The sequence below is a fragment of the Pleurodeles waltl genome, chromosome 4_2 (assembly GCF_031143425.1).
Source record: "Pleurodeles waltl isolate 20211129_DDA chromosome 4_2, aPleWal1.hap1.20221129, whole genome shotgun sequence".
NCBI classification, from domain to species: Eukaryota; Metazoa; Chordata; class Amphibia; order Caudata; family Salamandridae; genus Pleurodeles; species Pleurodeles waltl.
In genome coordinates, this window is record NC_090443.1 from 1003062934 (window position 1) to 1003087714 (window position 24781).

Genomic DNA, 24781 nt, shown 5'->3' on the forward strand with positions numbered 1-24781 from the left:
AACCATAGAAAGGCTGCTATAAAGCTGAGAAAATGTTATTCTTAGTTTGAAATGTTTATGTCTGTACAAGCACTTTATTCTACAATGATGGAATAAGCACATTTTTCAAGTTCGGTTTTCTCATATTAGGACTGAGATGTTTTATGAAATCAAATGTAAACCTATATATTTTATCTTCTTTCTTTTATGGTCATATGTAATTTGTGCTTTTATGGTCATCAAGACAAATTGACTACACTGGTAGCAGGATAGAAAGATGAATGTGGAATTGTTTCAATGGGCACCATAAGACTAGACTACAATAGAAGGTCTAGTACTGGACTCAAGCACCAACATACCCTGTAGGACAGCCATTCTGGTTGCCTCAGTATTTGTCACCTGATGATAGATATAGATATATATATATATTTTTTTTCTTTTTAAAATCGGTTTTACTAAACAAGCTCACAATGTCTTACTTTAACTGTAGTCCAACATTTTACATCTGTGTACCTTTCCCCTTACCTCCTCCAGCTTGTTGTACTCTCTGCTCTCCAGCATCTCCTCACTGCTTTCATCTTTTAAAGCTCTCAAGAACTCACTCTTCTTATCGTTGGTGCGACGTGTGAGCCGGATCAGGCGGGAAGAGTTCATTTCAATGGGTGGGGTTATGCTTGAAGGACTCTGCAATAACAAAAGGAAAAATGTCGACTAGTGCTGTATAATTAAGACCGACAAAAATAGGTTGAAGGCATTGCAATGAGTAAGAAGCAGCCCCGCTGTGCTGCTGTATGACAGAAAGTGGCCCATACTGATTTCCCTGGAGGAGTACAAAGTACACAAATTGAATAGCACAGGTAGCCTTTCTTGTGCCTTTCAGGCACTTAAGTTGCTTTTTTAGAATAACTAATGAAGACAATATCAATACTCAGTGGGTCTGGGGCCAGCAATTGCTTACGACTGGTTGGCTTTCTAGTCAATCTCATTTGCTTACTCTATTTGATGGTGTTCCTTCCTCCAAATGTCTGTTACTTCCCTGAAGAACAGCTGCTTTACTGTCCTTTCGATTTGATGACTCAAATCCTTACACTAGTCACACTGCAGAACTATTTTATTTTTATTTCAGCACTCTTTGGGAGGGCATGTCTTGTACTGTGTCTCCCTTGTGTGGTCTATCTGCCCTCATACCCAAAATATCCAAGCCCCTCCAATCACGGTTTGTCTCCACCTCTCCCGACTTGTACATTGCTTCTTCACCAGTCTTTCTTTTACAGCTTTTTTTATTTTATTCCACTATCGTCTTACCCTCCCCAGTTGCTCACTTGAGCACCCCACTCTGTGTCCCCATAGTCCATCCCACTAGCTGCTCCTTTGTTGCTCCCACAACCCTCTACATATGGCTTTAAACAAAAAAAAAAAATCCCGGATCTGCCAAACAGCTGGAATTTTAAAATTAATCAAAGTACAGCAAAAAATTCGTTTTTTCTTAAAAGAAGTGGGAAAGAAAGGGCTACATAATGAAAATGTCACTTACCCAGTGTACATCTGTTCGTGGCATCAGTCGCAGTAGATTCGCATGTTCTGCAATAGCTCGCCATCTGGTGTTGGGCCGGAGTGTTACAAGTTGTTTTTCTTCGAAGAAGTCTTTCGAGTCACGGGACCGAGTGACTCCTCCTTTTGTCTCCATTGCGCATGGGCGTCGACTCCATCCTCGATTGTTTTTCCCCGCAGAGGGTGAGGTAGGAGTTGAATTGTAGTAATAGTGCCCATGCAATGGAGTGACTAAGTATGCACTTATTTAAGGTTGAGATGATACATATATAAATAATTGAAGGTAACTTCCAAACTGCTACAGGCTCCCGGGGAGGCGGGTGGGCACATGCGAATCTACTGCGACTGATGCCACGAACAGATGTACACTGGGTAAGTGACATTTTCAGTTCGATGGCATCTGTCGCTGTAGATACGCATGTTCTGCAATAGACTAGTAAGCAGTTATTTCCCCAAAAGCGGTGGATCAGCCTGTAGGAGTGGAAGTAGTCTGAAATAATGTCCTTAATACAGCTTGACCTACTGTGGCTTGTTGTGCGGATAACACGTCTACACAGTAGTGCTTGGTGAATGTGTGAGGCGTAGACCATGTGGCTGCCTTACATATTTCTTGCATTGGGATGTTTCCTAGAAAGGCCATGGTAGCACCTTTCTTTCTGGTTGAGTGTGCCCTTGGTGTAATGGGCAGCTGTCGTTTAGCTTTAAGGTAGCAGATTTGGATGCATTTAACTATCCATCTGGCTATACCTTGTTTTGAAATTGGGTTTCCTGCATGAGGTTTTTGAAATGCAATAAAGAGTTGTTTAGTCTTTCTGATGTTCTTTGTTCTGTCAATGTAATACATTAATGCTCTTTTGACATCTAATGTATGTAGTGCCCTTTCAGCTACGGTATCTGGCTGTGGAAAGAACACCGGAAGTTCCACTGTTTGATTTAGATGGAACGGTGAAATAACCTTTGGCAAAAATTTAGGATTGGTCCTTAGGACGACTTTATTTTTGTGTAGTTGTATAAAAGGTTCCTGTATAGTAAACGCCTGAATCTCGCTTACTCTTCTCAGGGAAGTAATGGCGATGAGAAATGCCACCTTCCAGGTTAGGAACTGTATGTTGCAGGAGTGCATGGGTTCAAAAGGTGGACCCATAAGTCTAGTTAGGACAACATTTAGGTTCCATGAAGGAACAGGTAGTGTTCTTGGTGGTATAATTCTCCTAAGGCCCTCCATGAATGCTTTAATGACTGGTATTTTATATAGGGAAGTTGAATAGGTAGTCTGCAGGTATGCAGATATTGCTGCAAGGTGAATCTTAATGGAAGAGAAAGCTAGGTTAGATTTTTGTAAGTGAAGCAAGTAACCCACTACATGTTCTGGAGTTGTGTGTAATGGTTGTATTTGATTAATATGGCAGTAGCAAACAAACCTCTTCCATTTACTTGCATAGCAGTGCCTGGTGGATGGCCTTCTTGCTTGTTTTATGACTTCCATACATTCTTGGGTAAGTTGTAAGTGCCCGAATTCTAGGATTTCAGGAGCCAGATTGCTAGATTCAGCGATGCTGGATCTGGGTGTCTGATCTTTTGGTTGTGCTGTGTCAACAGATCTGGCCTGTTGGGCAATTTGATGCAGGGTACCACTGATAGGTCTAGCAGCGTTGTGTACCAGGGTTGCCTTGCCCAAGTTGGTGCTATCAATATGAGTTTGAGTTTGCTTTGACTGAGTTTGTTTACCAGGTAAGGAAGGAGAGGGAGAGGAGGAAAAGCGTAAGCAAATATCCCTGACCAGTTCATCCATAGGGCATTGCCTTGGGATTGTTTGTGTGGGTATCTGGATGCGAAGTTTTGGCATTTTGCGTTCTCCCTTGTCGCAAACAAGTCTATCTGAGGTGTTCCCCAGAGTTTGAAATAAGTGTTCAGTATTTGGGGGTGAATTTCCCATTCGTGGACCTGTTGGTGATCTCGAGAGAGATTGTCTGCGAGTTGATTTTGTATCCCTGGTATAAACTGTGCAATTAGGCGAATTTGGTTGTGAATTGCCCAATGCCAAATTTTTTGTGCTAACATGCTTAACTGCGTGGAGTGCGTCCCTCCCTGCTTGTTTAGATAATACATTGTTGTCATGTTGTCTGTTTTGACGAGAATGTATTTGTGAACTATTATTGGTTGGAAAGCTTTTAGTGCTTGAAAAACTGCAAGAAGTTCTAGGTGATTGATATGTAGTTTTGTTTGATGTACGTTCCATTGTCCTTGTATGCTGTGTTGATCGAGGTGTGCTCCCCACCCTGTCATGGAAGCATCTGTTGTTATTACGTATTGTGGCACTGGGTCTTGGAAAGGCCGCCCCTTGTTTAAATTTATGTTGTTCCACCACAGAAGCGAGAGGTAAGTTTGGCGGTCTATTAACACCAGATCTAGAAGGTGACCCTGTGCTTGAGACCACTGTGATGCTAGGCATTGTTGTAAGGGCCTCATGTGCAGTCTTGCGTTTGGGACAATGGCTATGCATGATGACATCATGCCTAGGAGTTGTAATACCATCTTTGCTTGTATCTTTTGTGTTGGATACATGCGTTGTATGATGGTGTTGAAATTTTGAATTCTTTGTGGACTTGGAGTGGCTACTCCTTTTGATGTGTCTATTATGGCTCCCAGGTATTGTTGTACCTTGCGTGGCCGAATCTTGGATTTTGTGAAATTGACGGTGAACCCTAGTTTGAAGAGGGTTTGTATGATATGATTTGTGTGATTTGAGCACTCTATTAACGAATGGGCCTTGATTAGCCAGTCGTCTAGATATGGGAACACATGTATTTGCTGCCTTCTGATGTGTGCAGCGACTACCGCTAGACATTTGGTAAAGACTCTTGGTGCGGTTGTTAATCCGAAAGGCAGTACCTTGAATTGGTAATGTATTCCTTTGAATACAAACCTTAGGTATTTCCTGTGCGATGGGTGAATTGGTATATGGAAATAAGCATCCTTGAGGTCTAAAGTTGCCATGTAGTCGTGCAGCTTTAGCAATGGCAATACTTCTTGTAGTGTGACCATGTGGAAGTGGTCTGATTTGATGAAAGTGTTGACTACTCTGAGGTCTAGGATTGGTCTCAGTGTTTTGTCCTTCTTTGGTATCAGAAAGTACAGTGAGTAAACTCCTGTGTTTATTTGTGTGTTTGGCACTAATTCGATTGCATTCTTTTGCAATAGTGCCTGCACTTCTATCTCTAGGAGATTGGAATGGTGTGTTGTTAAACTTTGTGCTTTTGGTGGTATGTTTGGAGGGAACTGTAGAAATTCTATGCAGTAACCATGTTGGATAATTGCTAGAACCCAAGTGTCTGTAGTGATTTTCTCCCATGCTCTGTAATAATGACCTATTCGTCCCCCCACTGGTGTTGTGTGGAGGGGGTGAGTGACATGTGAGTCACTGTTTAGTAGTAGGGGTTTTGGGGCTTTGGAATCTTCCTCTATTTCTAGGGAATTGCCCTCCTCTATATTGTCCCCGAAAACCTCCTCTATACTGTCCTTGGTAACTGGACGGTGTGGCTTGTGAGGTGCTGGCTTGTGTGCTTTGACCCCGAAACCCCCCTCGAAAGGGCGTTTTACGGAATGAGCTGTAATTCCCTCTGCTCTGCGGGGAGTAGAGTGCGCCCATGGCTTTGGCAGTGTCCGTATCTTTTTTGAGTTTCTCAATCGCTGTGTCCACTTCTGGACCGAACAGTTCTTTTTCATTAAAAGGCATATTGAGAACTGCTTGTTGAATCTCTGGTTTAAATCCAGACGTTCGGAGCCATGCATGCCTTCTGATAGTTACAGATGTATTAATTGTCCGTGCAGCTGTATCTGCAGCGTCCATGGAGGAGCGGATCTGGTTGTTGGAGATGGCCTGTCCCTCCTCAACCACTTGTTTTGCCCTATTTTGGAAGTCTTTGGGCAGATGTTCAATGAGATGTTGCATCTCGTCCCAGTGGGCTCTGTCATAGCGCGCAAGTAGTGCCTGGGAGTTCGCGATGCGCCACTGGTTTGCAGCTTGTGCTGCGACTCTTTTACCAGCTGCATCAAACTTGCGGCTTTCTTTATCTGGGGGTGGTGCATCTCCAGATGTGTGAGAGTTGGCCCTTTTCCTAGCTGCTCCTACAACAACAGAGTCTGGTGGCAGCTGTGTTGTGATGAAAGCCGGGTCTGTAGGAGGCGGCTTATACTTTTTTTCCACCCTTGGTGTGATTGCCCTACTTTTGACCGGGTCCTTAAATATGTCTTTTGCGTGCCGGAGCATACCAGGGAGCATAGGCAGGCTTTGGTAGGAGCTGTGGGTGGAGGAGAGTGTGTTGAACAGGAAATCATCCTCGACCTGTTCTGAGTGGAGGCTTACGTTGTGAAATTGTGCTGCTCTAGCCACCACCTGAGAGTACGCGGTGCTGTCTTCTGGTGGAGATGGTTTTGTAGGGTATGCCTCTGGGCTGTTATCTGACACTGGGGCGTCGTATAGGTCCCATGCGTCCTGGTCTTGGTCACCCTGGCTCATGGTGGTGTGAGCTGGGGAGTGTGATGGCGTTTGTGCTGGTGAAACGTTAATCACGGGCGGAGGAGAGGGTGGTGGTGTAACTCTTTTCACCACTTTTGGTTGTGGTACTTGTTCCGCCTGGAACTCCAACCTTCTCTTTCTCCTAATGGGGGGAAGGGTGCTTATTTTTCCTGTCCCCTGCTGAATGAAGATACGCTTTTGCGTATGGTCCGCATCAGTTGCTTGTAGCTCTTCCTCAAACCTATGCTTCTGCATTTGGGAGGTTAGCGAGTGCTCTTCTGTATAAGAGCCTGAAGCTGGGTCGCTTGCAGTTTGTTTCGGCATCGAAACCCTGTCTGCGTGTTTTTTCGGCTCCGAGGTGACTCTTTTCTTTTTCGGTGCCGAAACCTCTCGGCGTCGATCTGTTTCGGTGCCGCTGTCTCGGCGTCGAGCCGTGTCCACACCGGCATCTCGGTGTCGAGGCTTGTCTCCAGCACTTTCTCGGTCCCGAGAAGGCTGCGTGCCGGTGTCTCGACCGGAGTCGGACGATCTCGGCACTGTTTGGGCCTTTTTCGGTGCCGACGGTCGGTCACCGATTTTATGGGTTGAGCCATGGCCTGGTGGCAGTGGCGTCCCCTGGGCCTTGTAAATGTTTCTTTGTGTGGTTTTCGACGTCTTACTCACGGTTTGTGTATCGTCGAATCCTTCGGAGTCTGAGTCTTGGATCGAGAAGGTACCTTCCTCTTCCTGTTCCTCGAACTCCCGTTGGGCTGTCGGTGCGGACGCCATTTGAAGTCTTCTGGCTCGACGGTCTCGGAGTGTTTTTCGGGACCGGAACGCACGACAGGCCTCGCAGGTGTCTTCGCTGTGCTCAGGTGACAGGCACAGGTTGCAGACCAAGTGTTGGTCTGTGTAGGGGTATTTATTGTGGCATTTGGGGCAGAAACGGAACGGGGTCCGTTCCATCGGCGTTCCTCAGCACGCGGTCGGGCCGACCAGGCCCCGACGGAGGATCGAAAAACTACCCCGAAGGGCACCGGAGCTCTTCGATCTTCGATGCGGTGTTGAATCTAAGTACGCCGATCCCGAACGCAACAATACCGACGAAAATCTTCCGAAATTAACTATTTTTTCCGTTCCGAAACTCGGAGCGACAGGAACACGTCCGAACCCGATGGCGGAAAAAAAACAATCGAGGATGGAGTCGACGCCCATGCGCAATGGAGACAAAAGGAGGAGTCACTCGGTCCCGTGACTCGAAAGACTTCTTCGAAGAAAAACAACTTGTAACACTCCGGCCCAACACCAGATGGCGAGCTATTGCAGAACATGCGCATCTACAGCGACAGATGCCATCGAACGAAAACTTGTGTTTCCCCCCCCTGAAAATGACAACAAATGGTTTGCGGTGCTAAAATCACCATCTTCCCAGAACAGGCAGACTTAAATCAGAAACCCCTATTTTTCAACATAATTTTAGTATTTTACTAGGAAATACCCCATTTTTAAAAAATTTTGAGCTTTCAACCTCCTTCCAGTTAGTGCCAGAAATGGGTGTGAAACCAATGCTGGATCCCAGACAGCTAAACATTTCTGAAAAGTACACAAAATTCTGAATTCAGCAAGGGGTAATTTGTGTAGATCCTTCAAGGTGTTCCTACAGAAAGTAACAGCTACAATAAAAAATACTTAAACTGAGGTGGAAAAAAAAGCCATTTCTGTCGCCGGTTTCTTCTTTAACTTTCTCCAGCTATGGCAGATTTTTTAAAGCAATATACAGTTACGTCTGCTAGACTCTGGTTGCGGGGATATTCAGGGGCTTGTCGGTTCATCAAGAACACTAGGTACTCAGAGCTAATAAGGGAGCTGCACCTTGCAATGGGTTTTCATTGTATACCTGGTATATAGCAATTCATTTGGTGAAATAGAAAGAGTGAAAAAACGGTATCAAGGAAACCTTGTATTTCCAAAACCGGCACAAGATAAGGTGTTGAGAAGCAGTGGTTATTTGCACATCTCTGAATTCCGGGGTCCCCATACTAGCATGTGAATTACAACAGGGCATTTCTAAAATAGACTTCTTTTTTACAGACTGTCTTACATTTGGAAGGGAAAAATGTAGAGAAAGACAAGGGGCAATAAAACTTGTTCTTCTATTCTGTGTTCCCCAGAGTCTCCCGATAAAAATGGTACTTCACTTGTGTGGGTAGGCCTAATGTCCGTGACAGGACATAGAAATCAAATTTTTATAATTAAATTTACTGTGTTTTTTTTTTAGAAAGTGCCCAGCTGTGCATTTTTCAAACCTAGACACCTAGGGGAATCCAGGATTGGGTGACCTGTGAGGTAAATGTCACAAGTGAAATGTAGCACCCATTGTGTCGACCGCTACAGTGATAAAGTAAACATGACTGCAGGCCTGCCACCAGTAGTCTAGCTGTGCAGGTTTAAACTGCAAATTCAATCTGTCAAAATGACCCCTTCTGACAGGCCTAAACCTTTCTTTCAAATACTTTTAAAGTCAACTCTAAGTAGGCACTACTGCACATAAGGGCACAGTGCATGATATATAAAGGTTTAAGGACCCCAAGGGCTGCAGCATGTATTATGCTACCCTGAGGGACCCCTCACCAAGCACATGTACACTGCCCTTGCAGCTTGTGTGTGCTGGTGGCGAGAAAAAGGCAGTCTCGAAATGACATGCACATAAATCACTGCCTGAGGCATAGGTAAGTCACCCCTCCCCCCCCCCCCCCCCCCCCCCCTAGCAAGCCTTACAGCCATAAGGCAGGATGCACTACAGGTGAGGGCACAGCTGCATGAGCAATATGCCCCTACAGTGCGTAAGTCCATTCTTAGACATTGTAAGTACAGTGTAGTCATAATGAGTGTACGGTCTGGGAGTCTGTCATTACAAACTCAAGAGCTCCATAACTGCTTCACTGAATCAAATTTCTCAGCACTATAAATCCCCCCACTGATGCCAGTGTGGGATTTATTAACAAAGGCACACAGAGGACATCTTAGAGCTGACCTGTCTGTTAGCCAAACTGCTAGTGCAGGACTGACTGGTGTGCGCCAGACTATCACTTTCAGGCAAGTTTCTGACCACATGGGTTGAGAGCCTTTGTGCTCTCTGTGGTTAGAAACAAAGCCTGTCCTGGGTGGAGGTGCTTTACACCTCCACCCTACAAGAACTTTAGCACCTGGTGGTGAGCCTCAAAGGCTCAAGTTTCGGATTACAGTGCCCTAGGGCACTCCAGCTATTGGAGTTGTCCACCCCCCCCCAGACGCCCCAATTTTGTCAGCAAGTCCGGCGGGCAAATTAGGGAAAACAGGAAGGAGTGACTACCCCAGCCAGTACCATCCTACCTGTCCAGCCTGTGGTTTGCCCGAGACTACTTCCTGGACCTCGCCTGCAGTCTGTTAGTGACCCCCGGGGACCCCTCTTAGAGAATCTTCGGTGACCCGACATCTTGCCCCAGTGCTGCTGAGGGTGTATGTTTGGTGCCTACTTGTGACACCCCCCAGTACTCCTCTAAATCCCCAAGGAATGCCCTCCGAAGACGCAGGCACTTACCCGCCTGCAGACCTGAAAACGAGTGCCCCCAGTCTCCATAGGAGCCCAAGTTAATTTTGCCTACACTTTGACCTCTGCACCCAGCCAGCCCCATGTTGCTGGTGGTGGGTGTTTGGGGTTAACTTGAACCCCAGCCTGTAGACTTCCTAATCCCCAGAGACTGGAACTGTAAGTGTTGTACCTTCCTGTTAATCGATCAAACCTTTCATCCCGCCCAGGAACTGTTTGACAATTGCACTGTGTCAACCTTTAAAACAGATAATTGCCAATATTTCAAAAACTGTAACTGATCGATTTCAAACAAAGTGCTATTGATACATATGGGAAATACGAAACTATTGAAGTACTTACCTGCAACTTGAACCACGTGGTTCTAAAAATAAAGAAAATATATTTTTGCCATATAAAAACCACTAGTCTCGGGTTAAGTCATTGAGTGTGTGCTTTTTCTATTGTCTGTGGGTGTACAACAAATGCTTTGCACTACTCTCCGATAAGCCTAACTACTCAACCACACTACCACAAAAGAGAACATTATTATTTACTTTAGCCTCTGTTAATCCTCTGGGGAACCCCTGGACTCTGCACACTAGCTCTCATTTTGATATAGTATATACAGAGCCAGCTTCCTACAATGGGCATGCAATATTAAATATTAATCCTGTACCTAGGAAAGGGAGTGGCTTGAAAAGTAAATTATTTAATAGTTGTTGAAAATACAATTCAATGGTGAAGTTCGATCTGTTCTAAATATTATGAAAAAAGAAACTTTTAAAACGTTACCATTACACTGCCTAAAGTCCCAGGCTAAATCTGCATTTTATCCTCTCACTTTAGCCAGCTAGTAGTTAGCATCTAAGTGTGAATGAGGTGTGAACATGCACCCCGACGCAAAACATTACGATGACCTGAATGGACATAGATTGAACGTGACAGAATATGAAGGGGGGAAGGGAGGATCCCTTTTGACATTGAAGTGTCAATTCCTGATTGAATGTCAGATCCTGCTTGACCGGTCTGCTGGGGATTTTCATACAATACTAGGGGCACACTTCAAAGAGGCCTCCCCTGCCACAGGCAAATGTTTATTTTTGACATTAGAGTCCTCTAAACACACACAAACCCACAACCAACCCCCCCCCCCCCCCCAAAACCTATGTTTGTGTGGCTGAAGACTTGAGCCACCTTGAAAAAGTGGATAGGATTAGCCCTAAGAAACCTTTGTACGATTGGTTAGGATGTCCCTGGGGTAATTCCCACATAATGCCACGCATAAATGTGGCACCTCTAGGCACTCACTTCAGAACACTCCTGGATGTAAGGAGTATCAGAAGAGGACTGAACCTCCTATCTGCAACCTGAGAAGAGCCCTGTAGCACTGGACCTGCTCTTTTACCCAAGACAAGGATGTGGACTTCATGGGTCATAAGGCTAACCTCCTGTTAAAGTTAGTGACATAAGAAGTTGCAAGAGCCCTTTTCCTGCAACTGCCCAGCATCATTAAGGTGGGACTGAAAATCTCCTGTTGGCCTTTGCCAGCCACCCTGTGAGTCTCCAAGTGCCTCCCCTGAGGTACTGAAGTGGGCTTTAGAAGAGTTCATCTTGTGACAGAGACTTAAACAGCTAGAGTCAGAAGGTAAAATCTCTGACTAGGAATAACCTGATTAGAGTATCAGACACTTGCTCCATCCCCTTTAACTGGTACTATAAATGCATGTAATTGTTTTTATATAGCACTTACTACCCCTGACGAGGTGAAGTGCTAGAAGCATGCTACTTCGGAACCCAGGAGGAATTAGTGGTGGATTAGAATAGGGAATATGAGTACAGTATTAGTGTGAGTTAATCTGAGCAGAGGATATGTGAGTTTGTTATTTGGAATGACTACAGTAATGGAAGGATAGAGGAGGGAAGATTCTAGAAGTGTTAATTTAGGAGTTTATAGTAACTGGATGAGGTTTGGGATGAGTAAAGGAGAGATGGAGGAGGGAAGAGTCTGTGTAAAGGGGTTAAGGAGATCATAGAAGCAGAAGAGTTTTTTGGATGAGTCAAAGGTGAGATAAATGAGGGAGAATTTAGTAGGGTTGTTTGGGAGATCATAGTAGTAAACTGAGGTTTGGGGTGAATTCGATGCGGTAGAGGGAAGAGCTTAGGCAGGGTTAATCTGGAGATCAAAGTAGTAGAATGGGTTTGGGATGATTAAGAGTGGGAATGGAAGATCGAGACAGGGTAACCGGGAGAGAGTAAAGCTTACGAGTGTAAAAATAATTATTATAAAATGTTATTTATATATTTAATTTTATTTATTTATTCTCTAGTACAGTAGGACTACAGTAATAGATATGTAAATACATAGTGAGGGAATATAGGTGCAAGGAATATAATAATGGGTAAAATAATATGAGAAGTTAAGTTGTATAAACAGGCTTTCAAGATTTGTAATATTTGATGTTAAGTGTACCTTTATAATATTGATTTATCTTTCCTCAATTTTTCAATAGCAAAATGCTTGCTGTTAAATAGTTAAGATACCGTGCTCATTGTGTTATAAGAAACAAAGTAGGGTTTCATAAGAATTTAATATAACAACGTATCTAGGAGCTATGCAATGACCTATGAACATGTTAAGCACAGAACAAAAACCAAATATATAGGTATACACACATGTATATACACGTGCGCACACACACGCATACACATATTTAACCGTGAGTAAATATACACTTGTTAAACAAACTTTAAAAGTTTGTTTATAGTTTATTATAATGAAATAGTAACTATATATTTCTTAAAGAACTATACATATCTAGAATGTGATGCCGGTCGCAATATGAGCAGGATTTCTTGGGTAAGGAGAACTCCCTTAAGGACACCTGGTAGTTTGGTCTTTCGCAAGAGTGACTTAAAAACAACCTTCACTTTGAATCCCCCGGTGCTGTGGCCTCAGCACTTGCACATTTCCTTCATGTCAGACAAAGCTACACCCCGTGTAGGAAAGGGTCTCTTTTTGATATGGTTACCCACCCACTTTTTGCCTGCTCCATGATGTGATTTAGACTGAGTGCACTGGGTTCCTGCTAAACAGGCCCCTAGTGCCAGAGCTCTTTCCCAACACTGCACAGTTGTTACCCCAATTGGCAAAACCTTTAGCTTCCTCTGTACGTCCCTAGTAAATTGCGCCCAGGGTACTAAAAGAGGTTCCTAAGGGTTGCGGCACAAATTGTACCACCCTAAAGGATCCCTCACCAAGCACATGACAGGCTGCCATTGCAGGTGCGTGTTATGGTGCAGACAAAAGTGAAAAGACAATATGGCGCACAGCCTGTGTGCCATGTCCCCTAACATTGCATGCAATAAATTTAAGTCACACCTCTAGCAAGCCTTACAGTCCTAGGATAGGGTGCATTATATTACATGTGAGGGCAAAGCTGCACAAGCAGATATGCCCCTGCTATGTCTTTTGTCAATTCTCAGACATAGTATGTGATCAGGGAAGCATTTATAGGTTGAGACCAGGCAGGGCTCAGCGCTGCCTGTAAGACATGTTGTATTCAGCCTATGGGCTTTTAACCACTCCCACTCTTGACATTCGTCCTTTGCTGTGCTCGTCTTAAATGTTTCCTTTTTATTGGTCCATTTAAAAAAAAAAAAAAATTAAATGTCCCTCCCTTTTGTGCTTAGTGCCCTTCCAGGTTATTTCATGTGCGATTGCCTCTTCTCCCTCGTGGGCATTAAAGCCTTAGTGTTCTTTGTTGGTTGTCCATAGCACTGTGTTTCAATGCAATCGGTCTTCTGATTGAGTCCGTTACTTCTAAAATACTTGTAGCTTATAGCAGTTAGGTTGTGTTTAAGGATTGCCTTCAGAATAAAAACAGCTTCTGGGATGGCATTCTGTTCTTTAAGTTTGCCTTGTTTGCTTTGAGGATTGTTATTTATAGCGTTCGGATAAACGCTGTCATGTGATGTTTTTTCCTCTGCAAACACTTAAATTATTTACAAACAGTGGTTGCCCATTTACAGCTGTGCTTGAAAACTGACAGTTTGTGAAGATATGTACCTCAGTTTACCAATTTTAAAATAAAACTCCTGTTCTTTGATTGTGCTTTGGTTTAGAAAAGGCTGGTAAAATTGGGACTGTCAGCTATTTATAAACTATTTTATCTAATGCATGCCCTATAAGAGTAACTGCTTCACTGTAACTAGTCATTTGTATGTTTGAAATTATTTTATGAGTAATTGACTGAACCTTAGCCCTACCAGCCTTCTAAAGGAAACACTCAAAAGAAGAGTTTACTTTCTAGTTTGGGAAGTCATTATCGAAGGTCCTCTCCAAATGCTTGCTTTTGCAATCTGTTTACCAGCGTCCATCACACTGTAGGTGTTTTCTACTTCAAATTAATATTTCATAACTTAATCTGCAGTGTCAATAGCAACATAACTTATAAGTTAACCATTCAATACCTAAAGCAAAAACACACCGCCAACACACCTAAATACAAAAAAAATCAAAATCAAAAACTACTATGCTCTGCATAATATGCTGCATATCGAAACACTTATAAGGGCCAAAAGGTGAGACCTATTGGATTTGACAATGTTTGTTAAAGCATGTGCTGGGCACTGGTGAATAAAAGTCCTCCAACTACGGAAGATAGGGATGTTTGGTATCAAACATCTCGTATTGGTGAACCCACATTGATGCCAGGCTTGGATATACCATTACATGTACCCTGAGGGTACCTTAGAGGTGCCCTCAGACACCCTGCCAGCCTCTGGTGTGTTCACAGACTGGTTTCTACCAGCCTGCCACCAAAGACCTCGTTCTGGACCCCTAGGATGAGAGACTTCTGCTCTCAGGAGGCCCAGAACAAAAGCCAGTCTGGGAAGAGGATATAATCCCCGCCATCCCACAGGATGACCTGCTGATTAGCCTTCCAAGGCAGCAAGCTTCAACGGGCCGCTGCCTTTGAAATGCAAATCTGGCTCACTTCACAGGAGAAGAAGCTACCCCCTCCTATCCAGAGCACATTTGGCAACTGGAAGGCAGGAAAATTAGCTAGTCAGATAGGCATGCCACCTCCAGGCTGGTACCACCCCTAAGGTCAGCTACTACAGGGCACACACTAAATTAGAAGTAGCCATCTTTGAGATTTCTTGGACAGGGTTATGCCCACTTCCCACAGTAAGTGGTCACATAAGAGGCGTAATGACCCCAAGGGCCAGTAGCCCATTGGCTACTACCCTACCACCCCTATATTCAGGATTTGGCAGGGTGAGCCACTGGCACCAGAGAAGCAGATCCTGATGATCTAAGACTATGGACAAAGAAGAGCCACACAAGCAAAAGAGGAGAAAAGAACCAGTTGACCTGGCACCAACCCTACCAGCCTGTCAGCATCCCAAGTTGAAATCTGCACAGAAATCGACTCGTCCTGCAGCTGTGACTCCTGAAGACCAGGAGGACTGGCTGCCTTCAATGAAGATTCAAGAACTCCAATGAACAGCCAATCTGATCTCTAAAAACCTCCAAAGAGTGGACTCTCAAGCCTCCGGTACTGACAAGACCTGACAGCTAAGGTCACCACTGCACCACCATTTCCAACCCGGAGGTGAAGTGGACCACTGGTGCCAACAAGGCCCCCCCAGCCCATCAGAGTCCATCTGTTTCACCGCTCCTGGACTCACCGAATTAGTCTGCAGCCTCTGCACACAGGCCCTCTCATGGTGAGAAACCAGATGCCTAAAACAACCACTGCAACCATTGCCTCTGGCCAGAGTTGAAGTGAAACCCTGGTGTCAACAAAGTCCCCCAGCTTTCCTGAGCATGAGTCCACTGTGGTTTCACCCCTCGTGGACTACCCGACAACAACTGCAGCCTCAGACCACAAGACCCCATCAACCATGAGTGCTCTGGGACACAGAAACCGGACACCAAGGGACACCTCTGCACCCCTCACCCGGTGAGAAAAGGACCAAAGGTCCTACATCCCAGAGTAATGAAAAATGCCCTAGTCATTGTAACAGAAAGTTTTAATTCTATTAAACTAGGAAGCGAGGATTAGCCCACCTTCTGATAAAACATAACCCACCCGGGATATGGATTCTGATTATGGATGTAAGTAATGCATGTTTGCAGTCAATTATTAATAAATGTGATGGACCTCTGGTAATACTGTACAAATCCATGTCTCCTTGGTGGTATCACACAGTTAACCTATGCTCTCTAACTTTTAGGAATGGGATCCTCTAAGCAGGAAGGAATAGTTTACCTGTAACTCCAGTTCTCCCGTGGGGTATTTCCATGATAGTCATAAGCACTGAATAGTTCCACACGCCTGCGGGGACCCCGGAGCACTGTTCTGAAGTGTGTTCTTAAGTGTTGATGTTCGCCTTTCTTGAAGAAGGCCTGCAAAGTCACTTAAGAATGTCAATGTGCAGCCTAGAGGAAAAGCTACAAAGGCCAAATTGTTCATTCTTTTGGTTGTAAAAAAGGAAACTGTAGTATAGATATACATTTAAAAACATATTTACTCTAGAGATGAAGTAGAAAACATTTCCCAACCTTTTTTACAACTTCAAAATAAAGATGAAACAATGCAGGGCAGTGTAGCCCATAGGCTGCCATTATACAGAACGTAAATAGAGCTGTGCCTTTAAGAAGAGAAAGTCTTCCCTGTATCCCATCATGCACAGCAAAAGGCAGTTGCCTCAGTTCTTTTTGTAGGCTTGTAATAGGACATGAAGAAGTCTGAATATCTTTCATTAGTAATATTATTATTATAGTTATTATCATGTTAACTCCACTGGGGAGGAGGGAGGGTTGCTTATGATTATCATGGAAATACCCCTACGAGAGAACTGGAGTTACAGGTAAAACTATTCCTTCTCAGGTAAGAAACCATTCCTTCTCTCGTAGGGGATTTCCATGTATAGTCATAAGCACTGAATAGATTAGCAAGCCCATCCCAATAACCGCGGTGGAGTAGACAGAACAATAAAGAAACAATAAATCATGCAAAGAGATTAAGAGAGGCCTGTCCAACCTGAGCATCTGTCCTAGCATCCGAATCAAGACAGTAATGCTTAGTAAAGGTGTGGACAGATCTCCATGTAGCCGCTTTGCATATTTCTGCTAACGGAATGTTTCTCATCAAAGCAGCAGTTGCTGCTTTGCCCCTAGTGGAATGGGCCTTAGGCTTGCCATCGAGGGATTTATTTGCTAACTGATAACAGAATAAGATACATGAGACAATCCACCTGGATAAGGATTGTTGGGATGTGGCCAGACCTGTTCTAACTGGGCCATAGTTAATAAACAACTGTTGTGATTTGCGCAATGATTTTGTTCTATCCAAGTAAAATTTTAAAACCCTCTTTACATCGAGAGAGTGTAGGGTTCTCTCAGCAGGAGTAGATGGATTTTGGAAGAAAGTCGGTAAGGAGATGGTCTAGTTTATGTGAAAGTCTGAAATGACTTTTGGTAGAAATTTAGGATGTTTTCTCATTACTACTTTTGAGGAATGAAAAACAGTATAAGGTTCTTGAGCGCAAAGGGTTTGGATCTCACTAACCCTGCGAGCTGAAGTGATTGCTACCAGAAAGGCAGTTTTCCAGGTAAGATGCTGGAGGGATGCCTTGTGTATTGGTTCAAAAGGGTGTAGCATCAGACGCGAAAGGACTATATTAAGCTCCTATGGAGGAGATGGACGTCTAATAGGGAGGAAAAAACTTTTTTAAACCTTCTAGGAAATCTTTTATGATTGGAATCTTAAAGAAAGGTTTGGGAAGGACTTTTCCTATATGCTGTTAGTGCAGCCAGGTGTACTCTGATTGATGGCAACTGTAAGCCAGACTTCGCCAGGTGTAACAAATATGGAAGAATAGCTTCTTATCCGCATGTCGTTGGTTCGAAGTTCTTGTCCGAACACCACATGCAGAACCTTTTCCATTTGAAGGCATAAGCTGTTATCGTGGAAGGGCGCTTTGCCTCCCTTAGAATCCGCATGCAGTCCTGAGGAAGATTAAGGTGACCATACTGCACTAGCTCAGGAGCCATGCTGCCAAATTCAAAGACGGGAGGGTTGGGATGTCTCATCTGGCCTCGAAACTTCGTAAGAAGGTCGAGGCGGCAAGGTAATCTGATATGTCGACTGAGTGATCGGTGAAGGTCTGGAAACCACCACTGGCGTGGCCACTCCGGGGCGATGAGAATCATCCTGGTGTTGGAGTGGGACAGCTTGAGGAGGACTGTCGGTATCAGGGGAAGCGGTGGAAAGGCGTAAAGAAATGTTCCTGACCAGTCTATCCACAGGGCATTCCCCAATGTTCCTGGATGGTAGTACCTGGAGACGAAGTCTTGGCATTTTGCGAATAGGTCTATAGAAGGGGTACCCCACATGGAAAAGATGGAGTGGACGACGACGTCGTGCAGAACCCACTCGTGGTTTTCGTCCATTGCTCAGCTGAGGGCATCCGCTTGGACATTCTGTATGCCCGGAAGGTGAGTTGCCACTATTGTTAGGTTCCTGGCTAGAAGCCAGTGGCAAATTGTTTGGGCCTCAGTAGACAGAGTCCTGGATCTGGTACCCCCTTGTTTGTTCAAGTAATACTTGGTGGCCATGTTGTCTGTTTGGAAAAGCAGAGTTTTCGCAGTCAATGCGGGGAGGAAGACCTTGAGCGCAAGATGGACTGCACGTAACTCTAGGAGATTGATGTGATATAGTCTTTCTCTCTGCGACCAAGAGCCTTGAATCTGAAGGTGATCCATATGCGCTCCCCATCCGAGCAGCGATGCATCCGTGACTATGGTCTGAGTTGGAGGCTGTTGGTGGAATGGCATCCCTTTCAGAAGATTGTTCGGAGAACACCACCATTTGAGGGATTGAATGGCATGGGGAGAAAGAAGGATGCTGTTCTCCCAATCGTCTACTAGTTGATTCCACTGATTTTCTAGGCATTCCTGTTAAGGTCTCATATGGAGGCGAGCGTTGGGAGTGAGATAGATGCAAGACTCCATCAACCCCAGGAGAAAGGATATCGCTCTTGCAGTGGCCTGAGGGATTTTCTCGAGCAGCTGGCACTTCTGGAGGATTGATAAACGTCGTTCCTTCGAAGGAAACACCTTTGCTTGAGTGGTGTCGATGATGGCGCCTAAGTAGTGCAACCTCTGTACAGGTGTTGCCGTGGACTTGGAGAGATTGACCTGAAGACCCAGTCTCTTGAGTATTTGGTGGGTCCAATTGAAGTGCTGTTGGGCTTCTAGGTATGTGGATGCTTTTATGAGCCAATCGTCTAGATAAGGATAGACGAAGATCCGATGTTTCCTTAAATGGGCTGCCACCACCGCCATGCATTTGGAAAACGTCCTCGGTGCTGACTTGAGGCCGAAGGGTAGCACTGTATATTGGTAATGGCTTTTTCCGACGAGAAATCTTAAGAACTTCCGATGCTTTTTGACCACGGGAATGTGGAAGTAAGCGTTGCGGAGATCTATTGAACAGAGCCAATCGCCTTGACGAAGTTGGGGATAGATTTGGTGTAAGGATAGCATTCTGAACTTTTCTCTGCAAATCAATTTGTTGGCTATTCTTAGATCGAGAATGGGTCGGAACTCGTGCTTGTTTTTCTTTGGCACCAGGAAGTACCTCGAGTAGATTTGATTTTCCCTGCTGGTTCACAGGAACAGGTTCTATCGCCTTCTTTTGTAATAGGGTTCTTACCTCCACTTTGAGAGCATCGAGATGGTATTTCACCGGTTTGGGTGGAACAGAAGGCGGGGTTTATGAACCTGAGACAATAGCCATTCTGTACAATATTCAAAACCTAAGCGTCTGATGTTATGCGTTGCCACTCTTCCAGATGATGCGAAATACTTCCCCCTACCGGAGAGGGTAACTGAGGAGGGGGAAGTGAGGATTCAGGGTTTAGATGCCGATGTTTGACGACCTGTTTGGGCGGTTTGTGGTGTGGAGCGACCCCTTGTTTGTTTTCGCTGGGTTGAAAAAGGTCTCTGGTGTTGCTGGTGCTGGGATCTCGAAGGCATCCACTGCGGTGTTTGAAGCCTTTGAGCGAAGAATCTACGGTGGTAGGGACAGAATGTTTTCCGTTCTCTTGGCTTCTTGATGCCCACTGCCTTCAGAGTGTCTAATTCTGTTTTCATCTTCGAGATTTTGTCGTCAGCATGAGAACCAAACAAAGTAGAACCTGAAAAAGGAAGGTATTGTATTCTCTGTTGCGCCTCTCATTTAAGTGAAGAAAGGCGTAGCCAGGAATGTCTTCTTAAGGATATGCCATGAGAATAACTATGTGCAGATAACACAGAGGAGTCTGCAGCCGCGCTTATCACTTGGTTGGAGACCATGGCGCCTTCATTTACAATCTCCAAGAAATCCTCCTTTTTATCTTTAGGAAGGTAATCTGCAAATTGTAGCACAGAATCCCAACAGGGCAGTGGCACTAGCCGCTTTCATGGTGATGGCGGAGGTTGAGTAAACTTTGCGGCCTGCGGCATAATTTTCTACTCTCCTCGTCTGGTGGAGAAGACGACGACGACGGAGATGTTGAATGCAACTTCTTAGCAGCCACGATTACCACCGAATCGGGCACTGGATCCGCTCTCAGAAATAAAGGGTCCTGCTCCGGAGGACGATATTTCTTTATGAGTCTGGAAGGAGCAGTCTTGGTTGTGGACGGTGTTAGGAAAATGTCCATTGCTGGTTCAAGTAACCCTGGGACCAGCAGTAGTAATGGTCTAGCGGAAGATCGCTGGTGTAATGTCTCAAATATGACAGAGGTTGTTGGAGTGGGTACTGCCAGAGGGATGTTCAGCTTGGTAGCACCGCAAATTAGTACCTCTTGAAAAGTGTTCACATCATCTATGGGAGAAACTCTCGGAGACGGGGAGTCCGATAACAGAGAGTAATCTCTTGTGGATGAAGAGGAGTGTCTATGGTGGGAACGAGGAGACCTGTGATCCGAGTCATGCCGATGACTGTCCAGACGCAGAGGAGCGTCTCGAAGAATGACAAGATTGCCTCGTGGATTCTGCAGGAGTCACTGGAGCGGCCTCTGAAAGAGGTACCGGCTGAGGACCTGTAGGTGGCAGAGGAGATGGCAGAGGAGATGGCAGAGGAGATGGCAGAGGAGATGGCAGAGGAGATGGCAGAGGAGATGGCAGAGGAGATGGCAGAGGAGATGGCAGAGGAGATGGCAGAGGAGATGGCAGAGGAGATGGCAGAGGAGATGGCAGAGGAGATGGCAGAGGAGATGGCAGAGGAGATGGCAGAGGAGAAGGTGGCAAGAGAATCAGAGAAGCAGAGGATTCTGAGGTGGTATAGACGCTCCTTGGTCTCTTTGAATGCCTTCTCGACGCCGACGAGTACCTCTCGACGTGGACTCCTCTCGCCGTTGAGCCCCTCGACAGCGATCTCCCTCGACGTCGGTGGGATAACGATCGTCTCCGACGGAGAGTACTGTCTATCGACGTCTATCTTCCCCTTCACGTCGACCATGACCTGGACCGGGAACTTCGACGGCGAATGTCTACGCCGTCTCGTCGATAACGCTCTCGACAGCGAGCGATGCCTCTTCCTCGACGGCGAGCTGGTTCTCAACGGCGAGCATGTCGGCGCCGTTCCTTGTCTCGACATCGATGCCCTCGACGTCATCTGGGACCTGTGACGCTTCTGAGCAGATCTGGAGGCTGCTCCAGAGGACAAAGTGAGAGCCCTGGTAGAAGACTGACCTTCTCCTCGCTCTGTGGTAGATTGTCCTCTCCGTCTACTGTCCTCCTTGGCTTGAAGACTGATCTTCTCCTTGTCACGAAGGGTCCGCCTAGAGAAGGTTTTACAAATGTCACAGGCATCAGGTTTATGAGATGACGGCAGGCAAATAATACAGACTTGATGTGGGTCTGTTTCTGCCTTTTTCCTGCCACAGCTAGGGCACTTATCAAAAAGAGAAGGCATGCTGGTGGAAGAAAGCCTCAAATTTCTGTCAGAATTTGTCAAAAAAAGCCAGAAAACATTCACTCTGGTTGAAAAACGTCGAGTGAAAATGAAATCCAAAGGATTTTTGTTGAATTCTAGTAAAAAAATAAAATAAAATAAAAACTATAAATAGGTGGAGCTCAATGCTTCAGGGTCCTGTCAGAAGGAGCCGGAAAAAAGAACTGAGGCAACTGCCTTTTGCTGTGCATGATGGGATACAGGAAGGCTTTCTCTTCTTAAAGGCACAGCTCTATTTACATTCTGTATAATGGCAGCCTATGGGCTACACTACCCTGCATTGTTTCATCTTTATTTTGAAGTTGTAAAAAAAGTTGGGAAAGATGTTTTCTACTTCATCTCTAGAATAAGTATGTTTTTAAATGTATATCTATACTACAGTTGACTTTTTTCAACCAAAAGAATGAACAATTTGGCCTTTGTAGCTTTTCCTCGAGGCTGCACATTGACATTCTTAAGTGACTTTGCAGGCCTTCTTCAAGAAAGGCGAACATCAACACTTCAAAACACACTTCAGAACAGTGCTCCGGGGTCCCCGCAGGCGTGCGGAACTATTCAGTGCTTGTGACTATACATGGAAATCCCCTACGAGAGAATTACATCTTTCACAATTGGATTTGTCACAGGAAGAAAGAGGGCGATGGAAGAGGTACAATGTCCTTTAGAGACTATCAAGTAGCCTGATTGGTTACCGACTTGATTAATATGACTTCATATTTCCCTGTTGTAGGAAGTTGGCTCTGTATGCACTATTTCAAAGTAAGGAATAGTATGCACAGAGTCCAAGGGTTCCCCTTAGAGGTAAGATAGTCGCAAAAAGAGATAATTCCAATGCTCTATTTTATGGTAGTGTGGTCGAGCAGTAGGCTTATCAGAGGGTAGTGTTAAGCATTTGTTGTACACACGCAGGCAATAAATGAGGAACACACAGACAATTCCAGGCCAATAGGTTTTTGTATAGAAAAATATATTTTCTTAGTTTATTTTGAGAACCACAGGTTCAAGATTTACAAGTAATGCTTTAAATGAAAGGTACTTCACTTAGAAACTTTAGGAACTTTGAATTAGCAAAATAGCATATACAGTTTTCACATAAATGACATAGCTATTTTAAAACTAGACAGTGCAATTTTCAACAGTTCCTGGGGGAGGTAAGTGTTTGTTAGTTTTTGCAGGAAAGTAAACCACCCACGGGGTTCAAGTTTGGGTCCAAGGTAGCCCACCGTTGGGGGTTCAGAGCAACCCCAAAGTTACCACACCAGCAGCCCAGGGCCGGTCAGGTGCAGAGGTCAAAGTGGTGCCCAAAATGCATAGGCTTCAATGGAGAGAGGGGTGCCCCGGTTCCAGTCTGCCAGCAGGTAATTACCCGCCTCTTCGGAGGGCAGACCAGGGGGGTTTTGTAGGGCACCGGGGAGACAAGTCCACACAGAAAGTACACCCTCAGCGGCACGGGGGCGGCCGGGTGCAGTGTGCAAACAAGCGTTGGGTTCGCAATAGAAATCAATGGGAGACCAAGGGGTAGCTTCAGCGATGCAGGCAGGCAAGGGGGGGGCTCCTCGAGGTAGCCACCACCTGGGCAAGGGAGAGGGCCTCCTGGGGGTCACTCCTGCACTGGAGTTCCGATCTTTCAGGTCCTGGGGGCTGCGAGTGCAGAGTCTTTACAAGGCGTCAGGATCTGGGAAGCAGGCAGTCGCGGTCAGGGGGAGCCTCGGGATTCCCTCTGCAGGCGTCGCTGTGGGGGCTCAGGGGGGGGGGCAACTCTGGCTACTCAGTCTCGTAGTCGCCGGGGAGTCCTCCCTGAAGTGTTGTTTCTCCACAAGTCGAGCCGGGGGCGTCGGGTGCAGAGTAGCAAGTCTCACGCTTCCGGAGGGAAACGCAGTTGTCTTCAAGTTGCTCCTTTGAAACAAAGTTGCAGTCTTGGGTGAACAGAGTTTCTTGGTCCTTCTAGAGCAGGACAGTCCTCTGAGGATTCGCTGGAGCAGTGTCTTTAGAAGTGGGGAGACAGGCCGGTAGAGCTGGGGCCAAAGCAGTTGGTGTCTCCGTCTTCTCTGCAGGGTTTTTCAGCTTAGCAGTCTTCTTCTTAGGTTGCAGGAATCTATCTTGCTGTGTTCTGGGAGCCCCTAAATACTCAATTTAGGGGTGTGTTTAGGTCTGGGGGGTTAGTAGCCAATGGCTACTAGCCCGGAGGGTGGCTACACCCTCTTTGTGCCTCCTCCCTGAGGGGAGGGGGGCACATCCCTAATCCTATTGGGGGAATCCTCCATCTGCAAGATGGAGGATTTCTAAAAGTCAGTCACCTCAGCTCAGGGCACCTTAGGGGCTGTCCTGACTGGCCAGTGACTCCTCCTTGTTTTTCTCATTATCTCTCCTGGACTTGCCGCCAAAAGTGGGGGCTGTGTCCAGGGGGCGGGCATCTCCACTAGCTGGAGTGCCCTGGAGCATTGTAACACAAAGCTTGAGCCTTTGAGGCTCACTGCTAGGTGTTACAGTTCCTGCAGGGGGGAGGTGTGAAGCACCTCCACCCAGAGCAGGCTTTTGTTTCTGTCCTCAGAGAGCACAAAGGCCCTCACCACATGGGGTCAGAAACTCATCTCTCAGCAGCAGGCTGGCACAGACCAGTCAGTCCTGCACTGAACAATTGGGTAAAATACAGGGGGCATCGCTAAGATGCCCTCTAGTGCATTTTTTAATAAATCCAACACTGGCATCAGTGTGGGTTTATTATTCTGAGAAGTTTGATACCAAACTTCCCAGTATTCAGTGTAGCCTTTATGAAGCTGTGGAGTTCGTTTTTGACAGACTCCCAGACCATATACTCTTATGGCTACCCTGCACTTACAATGTCTGAGGTTTTGCTTAGACACTGTAAGGGCATAGTGCTCATGCACCTATGCCCTCACCTGTGGTATAGTGCACCCTGCCTTAGGGCTGTAAGGCCTGCTAGAGGGGTGACTTACCTATGCCACAGGCAGTGTGAGGTTGGCATGGCACCCTGAGGGGAGTGCCAGGTCGACTTAGTGATTTTCTCCCCACCAGCACACACAAGCTGGCAAGCAGTGTGTCTGTGCTGAGTGAGGGGTCCCTAGGGTGGCATAAGACATGCTGCAGCCCTTAGAGACCTTCCCTGGCATCAGGGCCCTTGGTACCAGGGGTAACAGTTACAAGGGA

At 45.7% G+C, this 24781-nt stretch overlaps 1 protein-coding gene across 2 annotated transcripts in view; it reads right to left on the reverse strand.

Annotated features, from left to right (window-relative positions):
• Positions 1-24781, reverse strand: part of GPBP1L1 (GC-rich promoter binding protein 1 like 1) — a 261647-nt gene that overhangs the window by 61584 nt on the left and 175282 nt on the right. For both annotated transcript variants that reach the window (XM_069232849.1, XM_069232850.1), the window contains exon 9: positions 505-663. In XM_069232849.1, the coding sequence (XP_069088950.1) occupies positions 505-663 (159 nt within the window). The remainder of the gene's footprint in view (positions 1-504; positions 664-24781) is intronic.